General features: G+C 40.9%; 2 protein-coding genes across 2 annotated transcripts; both read right to left on the bottom strand.

Moving 5' to 3' along the window:
• Nucleotides 1-9,409: 9,409 nt before the first annotated feature.
• On the bottom strand, nt 9,410-11,486 carry LOC149394102 (UDP-glycosyltransferase 73D1-like). The gene has a single exon (XM_089616365.1). The coding sequence runs from the start codon at nt 11,390-11,392 to the stop codon at nt 9,926-9,928; it is 1,467 nt and encodes a 488-aa protein (XP_089472491.1). The 5' UTR covers nt 11,393-11,486; the 3' UTR covers nt 9,410-9,925.
• Nucleotides 11,487-15,964: 4,478 nt separating this feature from the next.
• Nucleotides 15,965-17,365, bottom strand: LOC149394101 (uncharacterized). The gene is made up of 2 exons (XM_089618261.1): nt 16,981-17,365; nt 15,965-16,905 (listed from the first exon to the last, which is right to left on the bottom strand). Exons 1-2 carry the CDS (start codon nt 17,363-17,365, stop codon nt 15,965-15,967), a joined length of 1,326 nt encoding a protein of 441 aa, XP_089474387.1.
• Nucleotides 17,366-18,017: the final 652 nt, after the last annotated feature.

The following is an 18,017-nucleotide window of genomic DNA, read 5'->3' as shown; positions in this document are numbered from 1 at the left end:
ACTCGACTCATATCCTCCACTTCTTGCGGTGTCTTAAGACACTGCTCTTTCGACAGGAACTTTCCTGAACGAATTGGCAATAACACCCTATGGGCATTTTGCATCGAGAAGCGAGAAAGTACCTTATCTATATAAGTACCTTGAGACAGAGCTAGTAGTTTGTTTTTCCTATCACGAATTGCTTTGCCTGCCACTCTTTTATGTCAGACATTACTTTAATATCGCTTCCTATAAGGAGGATATCGTCTACATAAAGGACTAAGAAAACAACAACTTTCTTCGAGTACTTGTAAACACAAGTCTCAGAAAGGTTTTGTTCGAAACCATAGGTCTTGATCACCTCATCAAACCTTTGGTTCCAGGATCTAGACGCTTGCTTGAGTCCATAAATGGACTTCAATAATTTGCAAACCTTGTGCTCTTAACCCTTTTCTATGAATCCGTCTGGTTGAGCCATATAGATTTCTTCTTCCAGATAGCCATTCAAGAATGCTGTCTTTACGTCCATTTGCCAAATCTCATAATGTAATGAGCGGCAATGGCCAGAAGAATTCTGATGGATTTAAACATGGCTACACGAGAGAAGGTTTCCTCGTAGTCAATTCCTTCTCTTTGGGTAAAACCCTTAGCCACAAGTCTAGCCTTAAAGGTTTCGACTTGTCCATCAGCTCCTTTCTTCCTCTTATAGATCCACTTGCACCCAATCAGTCTAATTTGTTCGGATGCATCTACAAGAGTCCAGACTGACTTCGAGTGCATAGACTCTATCTCTAGATTCATGGCTTCTAACCATTTTTCATTGTCCAAGTCGACCATAGCGTCATTAAATGACATGGGGTCGTCGTCGTTCGCATCCAAGGCAACTACGTTTGCTTCAAAACCAAGATATCGGTCGGGCTCTCCAGAGACCCTCCCACTACGACGAGGCAGTGTAGCACTTGGACCAACGTTTGTGTTTTCTTCTTCATCTCCCACTCTCACAACAATTGTAGGTGGAGATGGATTCCCTTGGACGTTAGTCTTCGGGGTTGGTCTAACAGTTTCCTCGAGTATAATTTTACTTCGAGGCTTATGATTTTTAACATAATCATCTTCAAGAAAAGTAGCATGAGTTGAAACGAATGTTTTCCTATCAATAGGATCATAAAATATACCTCCTTTTGTCCCTTCTGGATAACCAACAAAGAAACAAACGTTTGTTCTTGGTTCCAGCTTCCTCGATTTCTTTTTCAAGACATGAGCGGGACAACCCCAAATACAGAAGTGACGCAAACCTTCAGGTGCTCCATTCCATAGTACTTTGGGTGTTTCGGATACAGATTTTGAAGGAACTTGATTTAAGATATACATGGCAGTCTTTAATGCATAACCCCAGAAAGATGTTGAAAGTGAAGAGTAGCTAATCATGGATCTTACCATGTCTAATAAAGTTCTATTTCTCCTTTCAGCAACCCCATTTTGTTGAGGGTTACCAGGAGCCGATAATTGCGACTCAATCCCATGCTCAAGCAAGTAATCGGTGAACTCATTGTCTAAGAACTCGCCTCCTCGATCCGATCGAAAGGTCTTAATAGTCTTACCCAATTGGTTTTCAACACAAGCACGAAATTCTTTGAACTTACTAAAAGTTTCAGATTTTCGTTGCATTAGGTAAATGAAACCATATCTAGAATAGTCGTCAGTAAATGTGACGAAGTATTCATAACCGCCTCTCGCATCTTCACTCATTGGTCCACAGACGTCAGAGTGAACAAGTTGCAGAGGTTCGGTGGCTCTTAATCCTTTTCCAGCAAAAGATCGCTTGGTCATTTTTCCTTCAATACAGGATTCACAAACAGGCAGAGTTCCCACTTGAAGGTGTTTCAACGGCCCAAGCCTTGAAAGCCTCTCTAGCCTCTTTATATTTATATGACCAAGTCTTAAGTGCCATAAATAGGTTTGTTCATCACTAGACAGTTTAATTTTCTTATTAGATGTGTGTTTAGCTACTTTAAACATTTCAGCATTAAATGAACATTTATTTTAAGGAGTTAATACATATAAACCATTATATAATAAGGCATAACATATTAATCTTCCATCTAAAGAAACACTCATAGTTTTCTCATTCACAGATAAAGAAAATTTTTGTTTAAGTAATTCAGAAACTGAAATTACGTTTCAACAGAACCCAGGAATAAAATAAACTGAATCTAATATCAAATATTTATTTCCAAATCGGAGTCGAACTATTCCTAAAGCTTTAGCCGTGACGGACTCTCCGTTCCCCACTCGAAGCTGTAGTTCGTCTCCCCTCAGTTCCTCCCACGAGTCAAACACCTGTAAGGTTGTACAAATATGATTAGTTGTCCCCGAATCAATTATCCAGGACGAGAGAGAATCTCCAGCATATAATGCTTCTAATACATGTAAGTGAGTGAACGGTACATTACCTTCACACGACTCAGGGCTGATGTCATCATCATCAGGAATCACTATAAGTGATGACCTTTCCATTACGAGAACATTCTCTAATGGTAAATCTTCTGGTGAAGGTGGACGAGGCTGTGGTGCCAAACTCGGTTGCACCTGATGGTAAGCATACTCTATCAAACCATCACGCTAAGAAAGAAGTTGGCTTTGAAACTTCGTCATTTTATAATCCGGGCCAAAACCACGAAAGTAAATGATAAAGTCGGCGTATTCCTCGGCGAGTGAATTCAGAATGATTTCAACCCGAGTTGCCTCATCAATCTTTGTGCCCTGAAAGATGGCTAGATTCATCAAATCCGTCATATTTCTCATATAGAGAACTACGCATTCACCAGACTTCATATTGTTATCCATAATATACTTCAAGAGATCATATAATTCGAAGTCATGTTGAAATTAATAAAATACAAGTACATAAATTACTATTGAAAAGAAAAACATTCATCATATAAATTTAGGAAATAAAAAACATAATGCATAAGCACGGGGAAAAATACTAAAGATTTAAAAGACCAAATTTTTTATATTCCAAGGTAATTCGACTAATAGTCACAGTCCGTTTCACTCGGGTGACGTAACGGAGTGCACCTAGTGAAAATGAGAACCATCTCAGATTAGTGAACAATCACAGTATATGTACTTTCATAACTATGCTCACTAACTACCATTTTAATATTAATCGTTGGTCACATGAGCAACCACCGGTTGGTTCATGCATGAGTCGACCCAACATTTCAGTGAAAGAAATCTAGCCCATACGCCCTAGCATAACTAGGACACGCAGAGATCAACCCTCCCACCTATCGTCAGAGACACAACCTTGGTATTGGAATCAGAAAAGCCCTTCCAAATGGAACTGACCACCATGTTTAGAAAACCCGCCGGTCACGAGGGGATCTTTCATCCTCACGGTGTTGTGTCAATGTTGGAGGTCTAAGACTCAATATACTTTTAGTATTTTAATTTCCTAGCATTAACTTTAATCTAGGTGATACACTTGTGTTCACTAAATCATATTAAAAACTCGAGTGATTCTAAGCTACCCTTAAAAACAATAAGTTTCGATATAGCTTAGTGATTAGGAAAATTGTGACATTCTAGTCTTGATTATCCTAATAGAATTCCTTCACGGAAAAGCTCCCAGTAAAGAAGGTGAGACACTAGGTCTTCTTAAGTATCTCTCAGCTTAGCCTCTTATCGGCTTGGTGACAAAGCTCTCCGATCCGTTCAACTCATTCATTAGTTAACTATCCTAATCTAATTAGACAATTTTAATGAATGAAAGCCCATGACAACCATAAACATACGATACATGATCTAAGTTATAGCATACAAGCATGGCAAAGCAATTAAATAAACAAGCATAGCAAGCATGGTTTGATTCGTGTTGATCGTATCCTAATTGACTCTTATAAAGTAAATCAAGATGAGCCCCATCATATTGGCCCATGGATTCAATTGGGCCCATTCTTATGTCTCTTAGAAAAATAAATCAATATCAAATTATTTAATTTTTCTAATTTTTATCGAAAAAATTAATTAAGTTAGGGCCCATTCCAATGTCCCATTTAAAATAAATCGATATCATAATCATTTATTTTGTAATGTTTTAAATAAAAATCATTAGGGCTCAGCCCATACAATTAATTAAATAAAACATTTAAAAACTTAATTCTTTTTTCGGTAATTTTTTTTTAATAAGTGGGCCCATGGGCCCACTAGGGTTTCCGGGCTGAGGCCCGGACGAATCCTCTAATATTGGCCAAGGTCAAGATTAGACTTGAGGCTGCACCGGACCGCCGCCGCCACGAGGACGCGGCCCTGCAAGAAGAGGATGGCCGAAACTTGTCACAAAATTTTGTTACAAGTTTTCTTGTGGCGTAGTCGTTGAGGCTTTCTTCGTCCGTCATGCTTCTTCGTTGTCTGTCCATCTCATCTCTCGCCGATCGTCGTGATCAAGAACATCGCTCGTCGGATTACAACAATAATAATAATAATAAAGATTTACAAAAAATCCTATACCCTTTGAATTTCGGGTGTACAAAAATCTAGAAAAGCGAGAATAAAAAATTCTACGATCAACCACAAATCAAAATTCACATAATCATATATTGAATTGCATGAACTTCGTATCAAAATATAAATTCATTCAAACCATATTAAATTTAATCACATGAACGAATCAATTAATTAAGTAAATCGACTAACTCTGATACCACTTGTCGGGGATGATTCTCCCATATAACCATATTAATGCGGAAAAGTAATTAATTACGCTAATCATGAGCTAATTAATTCAATGATTATATGACAAGATCTAGATTTACGTTAATTTAAAAATTATACGAGAGCATATATGTCAAGCAACCGAAATAAGAGTAAACGAGTACTTACATTGATTTTCGGTTCACGAACTGAAAGCTTTCACAATCCGTCTTCGTCTTGAACGTACAAGCCTCCACACGATCAAATAAGGGACTCTACTTCAAGGACTCGATGTGATGACACCTTAGTCTTCCGAAACGTAATCTCCGAGACGAATAAGAAAGATGAGTGGGCACAGTCTTTATCTCACTAGATCACGAAACTAGGTGTTTCGAGATCTCTCTCTTATTTTACTAAGAATGGAAACGAATTTCCGAGGGGAGGGAGAGGCAGATGCACGGCCAAGGAGAGGCTAGGATGCACGAAATTTTCACCAAATAATTGCTTATTTTGGCCTTCTCATGAACCCCTATTTATAATAGTAAAATGAGATATTCATGGAATCTTCCAGAATATTGGAAAATACCAATATTGAAAAGTCGAATTTTAGGCACACGGCCAAGGGGGCTTTGCGCAACTCCTATGCCGAAATTCCCAAATCCGATTTTCATATTTTGTGCAAGGCATAATTGCTTAAAACTCAATTAATCATTTATTTACTTGGTCCAACAATAAACAAATAATTAATAATTGTTTATTTACTTGATCAAACAATAAATAAACAATTCTACCATAAATATTTGTTTAAGTCTGCGAATACCCGTTTTCCAGAATTAATGCTGTCAATCACAATTACAGCAAGTGAGATTAATAATGATAAACATTATTATACGAAAGTTCTTATCCGCCTTTATCAGAGCCTAATCGGGGACTATGGACCTAGTAATAGAAGCTTAACAAATCCGATGAAAAAGACGAAATAGTCCTTTCTCTTTTTCCATCGATTCGTTTAATCTTGGTCAAATACTCCACCTTGTAAACCAAGACTGAACTCTCCTTTATACTAGAATTATATTTACTCATCGTGACGAGTGTCCAGTGATATAGTCAGTTCGTGATCAAGATCCTCCAGGTTCAACCCGTGTCAAGATAAGTCAATTTTTCCGTTATACTTCTCTTGATACATATCAGCACTAAGCATTGTTGCTTCCCCAGCGAAAGATTCTTTTGAACGTTACTTACTTCGAAAGTGCGCGCAATCTATCGGTTCTGGAATCAACCCTTAGGTGAGAGAACATTAACCTTCTTTCAGGAAGGCTGGATTCCGTATCTGTAAATCATTTCCCACTCGAATTATGCTCTGAGAAATAAGTTGTGATTAGCATGAATAGCCTTTTAGCGAATGAGTCAAAGAGCTCAGTAACATAACCCAATGTCCATGATCACTTCAGGATTTAGATCAAGTGTCACTGTGACCATCATAATACATGAAAAATAAACTACATATCCAAAAGCAAATATATACATCCAAAACATCAATGGGTAATGTTCGATGGGTAATGTACTTAATGACCCTCTGGTGATCTCGGTTCTTGTCAGGAGCAGGAACGTCCACATGATTCTAGTAGACAACAGAAGCGTTGTCGATGTTTTTTTTACAAAGAAACATTCGATAAGACGGATCTCAAGAAAGACTCACTGGCGCGGAAAATCTCTATGGATTCGGCGATTCCATCAAGCCAAAATGAACATCTAGGTCCCAATAACTTGTGAGAGAAAATCCAAGAACAAAAACTATCAACACCAAATGAGTGGTAGTTCCTGGCAAATCAGCATTCAATGCAATCATTGGGAGACCACTCTGCAAGCACTCGGAGCCATCACATCAGTGGAGTACCTAAAGATAAAGTTCACGACCGATCAAGAAGTTGCTATGCCGTCTACCTCAAGAACAAAGATGTTCACAAAGTGATGACGATCAACGCGGACTTCGATCCGTATCTTCCAAGCCGAGGAGCAATCGGCCTGACGACAAGGTGGGATAGATCATCCCCGACCCCGAGCAATCAGAAAAGAAGCTCATGATAGAAAAATACCTCGAATCAAGTACCAAAAACGATCTCACCACTTTTCTGTCTAATTATTTAGATATCTTTGCATAGTCTCAGACCGATATGATAGGGATAGATCTCGAATTAGCATGCCATAGGCTGAATATAGTTTACGTTACCAAATATTTATTAAATGTGTGTTTGGTTGGGGGTAATGTTAATCACATTACTAGAATCTTAAGAGTACTATGTTTGATATGCGTAAATGTTTATTAATGAAAATGTGATTAACTAAGTAATGAAATTACCTTAAAATAATGAGATAATTTTAATACCACCAAATAAGTGTTATTTAGATTACTTCATGGGAATCCTTGTCTGTTTATTTATTTTATCTGTTATAATTTACCTAAGTCACACTCATATATGTATAGGTGTTAAGACTAAGGCGTACATGCTTTTCTATATATAAGTATATGGTATATTATATATAATATTATTTATAGCCGTATATATGTGATATTATTTACAACTATATATATATATATATATATATATATTATCTTCTAAGTTGTATACATGTTTTAAATGTAAAAATCTACTATGTACGACGTGTTTTTTTCCGAAGTCGTATATATATTACATTAAATATGGTGTTATTTACATAACTTCAAATATGTATATTATATCAAATATGGTATTATAGATATTATATTATTTACATAAATTTAAATATGGTATTGTTTACATATAATGTGTATATATATATATATATTATATACATACATTAAATTTAAAAATCTATTATATACGTAAAAAATTATTACTATATATTTTTATAGTATATTGTTAATTAAGTTTATTATGTACATGAATAAATTAAATAATAATATTTATATCAGTACTATAGATCGATAATATATAAACAGTTAATTTTAATTTTCTCTATTTTAAATATAAAAAATTATAGCACGATCCCAATAACAAATCTCATTCACATTTTTTAGAATGTAATTACTTATTAAGATTAATGAGAATGTGATTATATTTTATTACGTCCAATAAGCCCGCCTTCTAGAATTAGGGTAAAAATATATTAGAAAAGATAAGTGAACGAGAGAGATTGGTGCTCTGAGTTTCGATAGAAGAGAGTCGATCAGGTTCAGCTTGCTGAGATTGGAAATGGGTTTGAAGATGAAAGCTTTCCAGTTCTCAACCGGTAATTATGCTTCTCTCTTTACCCATTTTCGCTATTATAGTTCACGCGCTGATCAGTTTGAGAAATTGGTCCAAACGTGATACAAATTGAGAGACTTTACTGTAGTCGAAACTCTACATCTCTTCAATACCTTCTCTGATATGAGACTCATCCCTTCTATTTAAAGTTTCAATCAATTGATTGGTTCAATGTCGAAGATGAACCAGCTCTCCACTGTGGTCTCTATGTACTCACACCTCGTTAGGTTTCGTCGGAATGATTCCCAACCTGACATCTGTACTCTGAACATTGTTGCTAAGTGTTTGCGGCGGTCAAACAGTGCAAAGTCAGACTTCTCAGTGCTCTCAGTGGCCATTAAAAGCGGGAGTCGTCCTGATTCGCTCACCATGAATACTCTTCTCGACGGGCTTTGTAAGGAAGGTACGATGGTTCCTGCAATGGAGTATTCTAAAGGATAGAATATAGGCCTTCGGGTTCGAGGTGCCATTGTAGCGCGGGAGGCGAACTTTCCCGGCGCGGGAGGCGAACGGAGTCCTTCCTGTTTCGGCGACGAGTCGGTCTATTTCAGGGGCCGAACTGGTCGCACTATGAAACTTTGAATGAACAGCCCTCAACTCGGCTGCCATAGTCTCCTTAAATTTCTCAAATTCAATCATGCTGGGTTCGCCATTTTGAGAACAGCGAAGTCCCGTGCGCAGTGGTGTGATGGTCATGACTTCGACCGGATTTGTTGTGGGTCTGATTCAGTTCGTCCGGGATTTGGGCGACGAATGTTTGCGAGGTCACCGAGGGACGAGGTCTGGAGTTCGCTGGGAAGGACCCGAAGGGTGCTCCTGCCGGCGGGGGCGGGGGCAGCCCGATCGGATCATTTCGTGCCTCAGGGGCAGCCTCATCTGAAGTCCCGCCGAGCTGGAAGCTCGGACAGGGGTTCTGGTCTAACCCTCGGGAGACCTGAATCTCAATAAAGTCCAATTGGATGCCTGGAGGAAGAGCTCAGCCCGTCTGTGCAGCTGACGCCGCATTCCGAGCCGACTCAGAGGTGGTCATTTCGCCGAATCTTGATCGTGGATCCGGAGTGTTCAGAGGGGTCGTGAAGGAGTCCAGCCGAGCGTTGAGAGCTCGGTTGGTTTCTTCCTGACTTTCAAACTTCTTATTTAGCATAACCAGGATTGCTCTAATCCCGGGAGGGATTTCCTCGCCTGATTTATAATGAGTCGGGGTGGAAGACATGATATTTCTTTTTTGGGAGAGTTGTTTCTTTCGATGTTGGTTTTTCTGAAGTTTCCCACAGACGGCGTCAAATTGTTGATGTCGATTTCGGGATTGTCAACAATCACAAATAATTATACAATATATTTGTTTTATTTAATAATAGGTCTCAGAAGACTTCATATAAGAAACTAAATAAAACTCGATTTAGTTCAAAAGAAATATTGATACAAAATATAAAAGAAATGGATCTTTATTAATATTGAATGTTTACACAGTGCGAAGTACAGCTCAATCAGGCGAACTCAACAAAAGACTAAAAGGATTCAAATAAAAATGTGAGACAAGGTGAAAGCTTGTGTGTGTGAAAATGAATACAACAGTTGTTATTTATAAGCGAAGAAAGGATCATCTCTTGGACACGTGTTGATCAGCTCGTCCTCGCCACGTTGCAGACTGGTCAAGTCTTAGATCCGATCTTCTCGGCGAGATTGCGGGTTGACCACGACTTCGTCAGCACTGGCGAACTGGATGACTTCTCTGTGAACTAGGCTTGGATCTTTTCTCTTTGAGCTGGACTGGATCATTTATTTGGCATTTATCCGAACCGAAGCCCAATACATAATAAAAATTTACTTTTATACCCCCATAGTGAGTGTATGTATAAATAATAAAAAAAAGTTCTAACCCTTAACTTGTTTAATTATGTCTTCACACTTACATATGTATGTACGTGAGTGTGTGTGTATAAATATAAAATAAAAATAATCTAACCCTTGACTTGTTTAATTATGTCTTCAATCAAATACGAAATGCTCAAGTGAGAAGACCCTCCTTCGTCAGTTGCGGCTCTAGCCATCTCACCTAGCTCTTTGGCTCTTTGCCTTCTACCTTGGCCCTCTTGATCATCAATATCTCGACCGTCCATCATGACAATATCTACAGCGCTTCTCACATCTTCTCTATTCACCAAAACCCCAACCTTTTCTTCATCGCCCCACCTAACGGGCACTTCTACCCCGACCCTGACACCGATCCTCAAAACCTCAACGACCAACTTCTCGTTCAAGAATTGCTCAGCAAAAAGTGGCCAAGTGATCAAAGGCAAGCCTGAACAAACCCCTTCGATGGTGGAGTTCCAACCGCAGTGCGTCAAGAACGCCCCAACCGCTTGGTGGGCCAGGATCAACATCTGAGGGGCCCAACCCTTGATCAAGAGCCCTTTCCCCATGATCCTCTCCTCAAACTTCTCTTTCAATAGCCAATCCTCAAACTCCTCAAAGTTCTTTTCTTTCTTGATCACCCAAATGAATGGCCTACCACATGCCTCTAGTCCCAAACCGAGCTCTATAAGTTGAGCTGCCACTAAACGACACTGGCTGCCGAGACAAGCGTACACTACCGAGTTGGGCTCCATTCGATCTAGCCACTCTTGGCATTGGCTTCGACCAATCGACGCGACGTTTCCTCTCTCCACCTTGTCTGAATCCTCCTTGTTGCATAGTGAAACCGGGCCAATGCACCAAACCCTCTTGTTTAGTGCCTTGGAGAGCAAGTCATGGGAGCTTTCCTCTATCCCATCAAAACTATTCACTACCACACCAAAAGAGTTCGACTCGGCATCTCCCATCTTGTGCCTAAAGTCGTCCAAATCGGGTTGGACCACAAACGCACCGGGAAGCTGAGCTCTTGTGATTTGGATCTCCCGAGCCAAGCCAGGAATCATAAAAGGCTCAGAGTCTGAAGCGACTGATCGATGAGAATTGTGGAGTTTGATGTTGTGAGTGGCCAAGAGAGAGAAGCAACTCATACCGTGGAAAACAATCCTCGGGATGCCAAACTTCTTGGCGATATCCGACGTCCAAAAGAGAGACTTGTCTGAGATTATGCAAGTAGGGCTAGGGGTTTGTTGTAGAAGGTATTGCTCTATGGGTTGTTGTAGCATGTTTAGGGCATTGAAGAACTTCCCAAGAAGGCTTCTCGAAGGCAAGCTGTCTAGGTTTTCGTACCCAATTGGGAGGCCAACTTCCTCACTAGGGAACTTTATCTGAACAAGCCGGATTGGGAGACCAGAATCTCTAGCCCTAGCAATGATTGATTTGAACCTCGACGCGTTATGAGGAGTTGTGACTAAGCTCACCAAAACCCCACGCTCAGCGAAAAGCCTCGCCATGTCAATCATGGGAATCATGTGGCCTTGTGCCATTAATGGGATCAGCACAAAGTGAGGAGACATTTTTTTTTCTCTCTTTTTGGGACTTGTTTTGCAGGGTTCAGATTATGAAAAAGGTATAACACTTTTTCTTTTGGAGATTTTCTGGTTTGTTTGTAGTAGTAAGCAAAAAGTTGTGATGTGGTTTTTATAGATGCGTATAGTATGATTATGATTATATAATTTTAGTTCACACCTGAGCAGTTGAGAAAGTCTACTTTTACGACTTTTGACTTTTAGCTTGGTACACCTTATGTTCAAATTACTCTATAATTTAATATTTGTTATTTTCCGTATAGAATATGTTAATAAATTGAAATTCAATGGCACATGGCTGGAAAGTAAACGGAAAATAAAAAATACTATTTTTTTTTTTATTTATGATGAAATTCTTCAGCAACTTGGAATAGTCATCAATTAATGACAGTGATATCGTAACAAGTTGAATTTTTTATTTTTTTTTTAAAATAAAAAGGGCCTCAGAAAAAATCTCACCGACCCGGATAACAAGTTGAATTGATCAAAGTATATTTCATAGACAATTATTAATGGGAAAATATAAAGAGGAATCAATTTTTTTTGTAAATGTTACTTTCCATTCTGTTAACCTAAAAATACGAAGCAAACAAAGAAATGTCATTTCAATTCCATTATATTCCTATTCCTATTCCTATTCCTATTACCATTCTCATTCTAATTTGTAACAAATTATAATTCTAAAATCGAGGCAATTCTATAACATATATATCCCTATCAAATGACTATATATTCCCAACGGTGTACAAACCTAATATTGGCTTTCCTTACACAAAAATCAAAGAGTGTGTGATACGCATATTGACAGTTTTTGTTTACAGGAAAATACAAGAAAGTTCAGCTCTTAATAAGAGACATATTAACTTATTTTAAGGTATAATGTAAGAAAGAAATGTTGAGGATACTGGTTTGATCAATTTCAAAGATTTTTTGCGTATCACATTTTCCCGTGAAAATTCGGATGACCATGAAAGTTTCCTTGGACTACTGTTGCTTTGTATATTTGATTTAATAATGGAAAATATCAATAGTATCCCTTCAGATGACCATGAAAGTTTCCTTGGACTACTGTTGCTTTGCATATTTGATTTAATAAAAGGAAAATATCAATAAGTATCCCATGTATTTAATCGAAATGCGAGATTAATTCCTTCGATTTCTAGAAATATCAGACATATCCCTTCAGTTTAATACAAATGACATATACCTCCCCTAAAAAAATGTTATATTACAAATATCACCCATTTTGTTTATTTTTTTACAAAAAAGTAATTTGAACTCCCCAAAATACCCTTAATAGAATAAATATTTATTTACAATTTTATTAAAAAAAATCTCTCTTTATAAAAAAAATCCTTAACTTTTTATAGAGAAATTTTTTATTTAATTTTTTTGTGTATAAAAAATAAAAAATTATTTCATTAAGTGTATTTTGGGGAGTTCAATTTTTTTTTTTTGTAAAAAATAAACGAAAATGGTGATATTTGTAATATAATATTTTTTAGGGGATGTATATGTCATTTATATTAAACGGAAAGAATATGTCTGATGTTTCTAGAAATTGAAATGATTAATCTCGCATTTCGATTAAATACATGGGATACAATTGATATTTTACCATTATTAAATCAAATATACAAAGCAACGGTAGTCCAAGGAAACTTTCATGGTCATTCGAATTTTCATGGGAAAATGTGATACGCAAAAAATCTTTGAAATTGATCAAACCAGTATCCTCAACATTTCTTTCTTAAATTATACCTTAAAATAAGTTAATATGTCTCTTATTAAGAGCTGAACTTTCTTGTATTTTCCTGTAAACAAAAACTGTCAATATGCGTATCACACACTCTTTGATTTTTGTGTAAGGAAAGTCAATATTAGGTTTGTACACCGTTGGGAATATATAGTCATTTGATAGGGATATATACGTTATAGAATTGCCTCGATTTTAGAATTATATAATTTGTTACAATAATTAGAATGAGAATGGTAATAGGAATAGGAATAGGAATAGGAATAGCAATAGAATGGATTTTTTTTTTTTTTTTGAAAACGTGGGCGGCACCACGCGAAAAATCTATTAAAAACCCTCGCTTATGGCGGAGGAATACCGTGGTTACATCAACAAGTTTGATCGTGAATAACATCTCGCATAGCGCAAGGTGGGACAAACCCCAACCATCGCGAATTAGAGTTAAAACTAAGAGCATATCTAGCCACATTATGAGCCGCAACATTACAAGAACGGGGAATAAAAGAAAAACCACAACTAGAAAAAGCATGACATCTAACCTTAATATCCTCCACGATAGTCCCAAGTTCCGTGGCCGGGACCGTCTCGCTATTCACCGCTCGGACCACCCCAAGACAATCCGATTGCACCTCGATCCGATTCAGCCCGAGCTCCGCTGCTAACCGCATCCCGCCAAGTACGGCATAGGCCTCCGCAAGCGAGGGGGGAACCCGACGTGTCTAACCAAGATTTCAGACGCGATAACCCATCCCCAGTGGTCTCGGATAACACATCCGGTCCCAAACTTCCCGTCCCTCGAATCGATGGCCGCGACAACATTGATAGACAACGTGCCAATGGGTGGGGGCTGCCACTTAGTAATCAGCGCCTCCCGGCCCTTAGCCACCGGCACCGAATCCCCTTCGGCAGTTCGAAACTCCTCGAGGAACCCAGCAGCCCAAGCCACGAGTTCACCCGGAGTCCATTTGTCATGACCCGCCGCCACATTGTTCCTATGGTTCCAAATCTCCCAAACCAAAATCATAAAAAAATCCAAGTTACTAACCTCGGTTGACTCCATAGTTTCGATGAAGAAAGAGGTGGTATCCTCTCCCCGGAAGTTACTAACCACGTCTTTGAAGCGCGAGAGATCCCACACTTTACGGGCCCACCGGCAGCTCCATATAGCGTGGAATACCGTCTCCGGACCTCCATGACATAGGGGGCATCAGTTGTCTTGAGTGATTTTTTTTAAAGAGAGCCAACTTCACCGGAATCCAGCCTTTACAAACTCTCCACCCGAAGGTTTCAGCTTCCAAAGATTTTTCCACCACGTAGCGGTAGCCCTCGGAGTAGAGGAGGAGGCCATTTCAGAAGAGGTCATGGCTAGGCGATATCCTCTTTTAACCGAGTACTCCCCGTCGATAGAATAGTGCCACCGAAGCTTGTCGGGGATCCCTCCTTCGCTAATCGGGATGGCAAGAATATCACTCGCTTCCTCACCGTCAAACATAGCTCGGACCAAGGCTTCATTCCACTCCCCGTTGTTGTGCTTGAGCTCCGCAACCCGCATGTCTATAGGGATAAGGGAAGGATTGGGGACAAGAGAGTTATTGGAGCGAGGAATCCAACGATCGCCCACGACACTCACCGACTCCCCATCCCCAATTTTCCATCTCGTTCCGAGGTTAATGAGTTCCTTTCCCCAAACAAGACTACGCCACAAGGAGGAACTATTCGAGGTACACTTGGCACTGAGGAGATCTCCGTCGGGGTAGTAACAAGCCCGGAAAACCCGGTCGGTGAGGCTGCATGTCTTCCTCACAAGCCTCCACACATTCTTCGCTACGAGAGCATGATTGAAGCGCTCCAAGTCATGGAAACCCAATCCCCCTCCCATTTGTGAGCCGTAAGTTCGCTCCACTTGCACCAATGTATCTTTTTCTCATTTTCTCGACTCCCCCACCAAAACTTAGCAATAATCCGATGAATATCATTCACAAGAGTCTTCGGGAGGCGAAAACAACTAGCCACATACCCGGGATGGCTTGGAGGACCGCCTTGATAAGGACTTTCCGACCCGAGTGGGAGAAACAAATCTCCCTCCAAGATTTGATCTTCTCCCAAACCCGATCTCGGATAAAAGAGTATAATTCACACTTCCTCCGCCCTGAGAAAGTCGGCAGCCCGAGGTAGCGCTTGTGACATGGCGTAATAGATACCCCGAGGCTCTCGGCCACCTCCGTTTTCAACTCGTCCGGAACATCGCTCCCAAAGCACACGTCGGATTTGGAAAAGTTGACAACTTGACCCGAAGCCACGGAGTAAGTCGAGAGGCATCTTGCAACCTTGTCACTCTCCTCCAAACACGCCCGGAAGAAGATGAGGCTATCATCGGCGAAGAGTAAATGGGAAACCTGAAGCTCATCGCGACCAAATCTTACCCCTTTAATGAGACCCATCCGTTCCTTTTCCATGAGAAGTCTAGAGAGACCTTCCGCACACAAAAGAAAGAGAAATGGGGAAAAGGGGTCACTTTGGCGGAGGCCTCTTTCCGGTTTGAGTGAGCCCCGAATGGTCCCGTTGATGTTAAACGAGAATCTCACCGATGACACACAACGCATGACTTTCTCCACCCATCTACGATCGAAGCCCAACTTCCCCATGATTTCCTCTAGGAACGTCCACTCCACACGATCGTATGCTTTAGCCATGTCAAATTTCAAGGCGGCGTGATTGTCGTTGCCAAATCGGCCCCTCTTCATCGTGTGGATTCCTTCGAAGCAAACCATAACGTTGTCGAAGATTTGACGCCCCCCCCCCCCCTACAGAGGCGCCTTGATTTTCCCCATATGACCCTTCAAACGAGAAACAAGGCACTTTGAAATAATTTTATACACCGAGACCGAATCCCCATTATTCAAGACTCCCAAGCACACCTCGGTCACACGATCCCCCACCACCCCCCAATTTTTTTGGTAGAAAAGGGCCGGAAACTCATCACTCCCGGGGGCTTTAATAGGATCCATCGAGAAGAGGGCAGCTTTCACGTCATCTTTCTCAAAGGGACTAAGAAGGTGTCGATTCATGTCCGGTGTAACTTTTGGCTCCACCCCGACAAGCGCCCTTTCGACGTTCAACAAACCGGGTCTCGACGAGAGAAATATCTCCTTGAAGTAGGAAGAGATCACCCCCTCGATATCTTTATCACCCTCCCTCCATGCGTCGGAATCATCGTAGAGTCCCAGGATACCATTCCTCCTCCTTCTCGTAGTGGCTTTCCGGTGAAAAAGTCTCGAGTTCTTGTCTCCACTTTTCATCCACGCCATCCTACTCCGTTGCCTCCAATACAATTCATCCTTCTCGAGAAGCCCGTCAAGAGTACGTTGTTCCCGAGCTAAGTCTCCCCGATCCCCTCCGAAGCTTCTATCCCCGGCCTGGTTGACAATTCTCTTTTGTCTCTCGATCTTGTTCGTAAGCTCCGCCTTCTTTCCGGAGTTCCATCGCGTGAGTTTTTCCTTGCATCTACTTAAGGATTCGATCAACGAGCAAGGATCCCCGGAGCTGCCCATACTCTCCCATTCCTTCCAAATAATTTCTCCACACTCCACTTCGTCGCACCAAGCTTCTTCGAAGAAGAACCTTTTAACTCTCCTCCGGTTGTAAAAATCAATAGTGCCCTTGCGAACCACGAGAAGTGGGCGATGGTCCGAATTCCAATATTCAAGATGACGGACCTTCGCCACCGGAAACAGCGCTCTCCAGTCTGACTTAGCAAGACAACGATCAAGTCTCTCCTAGATACTATCCGGCGACGAGCTGCGACGCCACGTAAAAGCACCACCCTCGAAGCCCAAATCCTCAAGTTCACAATCCTCCATTAAGTGCCAGAACGACTCAAGAAGGTAAGAGTCTCGAGTCCTTCCATCACTCAACTCGCAATTATCCGCCACCTCATTGAGATCTCCTCCAACGAGCCATGTCCCAAAGTGCGAGGCCATCACTCGTCGGATAAGGTCCCAAGAGTGTTTCCGGTTAGCAGCCACCGGGTCTCCGTAGATGCCCATAAATCTCCAACACCCATCGTCCTCATCGCATACGGCTCCCTCAATATGGAAACGGGAATACGACCCGAGAGTGAAACTAATCGTATCCCTCCACAAAAGCATAAGACCGCCGCTAAGACCCACTCGATCCACCACAAAGAAATTTTCAAAACCCAACATAACACGAACTCGTTCAGCCGAACTACTCGTAAGTTTTGTTTCCGACAAGAAAATCAAGTCGGGTTTAAACTTTTGAGAGTGCGACTGAAGAGCTCTCTTCGTCTCGGGGTTGCCCAAACCCCGGACGTTCCATAGCAAGGAAATCATTGCTCCCGATCGCCCTCGTCACCGCGGGGCGCCGCTTAAATCGTAGAGGATTTCTCAGCCGAATCCATGATCGCAGAAACGGTTGAAAGTGTGGATCTGTGCGGGGCAGGGACAACAAGCTCATGTGACTGCCCCCAGTGGACACAAGAGCCGCGTTTGCGTGGGTCTCGAGCTTGATGACCAACTTCTCGTCATTACCCGCAAGATAGGTGCTACCTCTCATCTTCACCACTTTGGAGAGGCTACACTCATCCTCCGAGCCCTCATGAACTTCCGTGTCATGATGGTGAGCCTTCTTTTCTTGTCCAGAACCAGCCGTCGTGCGTCTTGCTCTTTTCTTATAAGATGCGTGCATAACCTTCGGGACACGGACCAGCTCCAAATCCACACGAGCACAGGTTCCCTGGTCTAAGTCACCCTCCAACGAGCCTCTATCACCACCAGCAAGAATGGGTCCAGCCGTAGCAGGGAAAACTCCCGAAAAACCGCCACTATTTCCAGAAGT

This window comes from Urtica dioica, chromosome 6, assembly GCF_054948205.1.
Source record: "Urtica dioica subsp. dioica isolate 48M chromosome 6, U.dioica_male_clone48M_v1_H2, whole genome shotgun sequence".
Lineage (NCBI taxonomy): Eukaryota > Viridiplantae > Streptophyta > Magnoliopsida > Rosales > Urticaceae > Urtica > Urtica dioica.
This window is presented reverse-complemented; position numbering and strand designations above follow the sequence as displayed.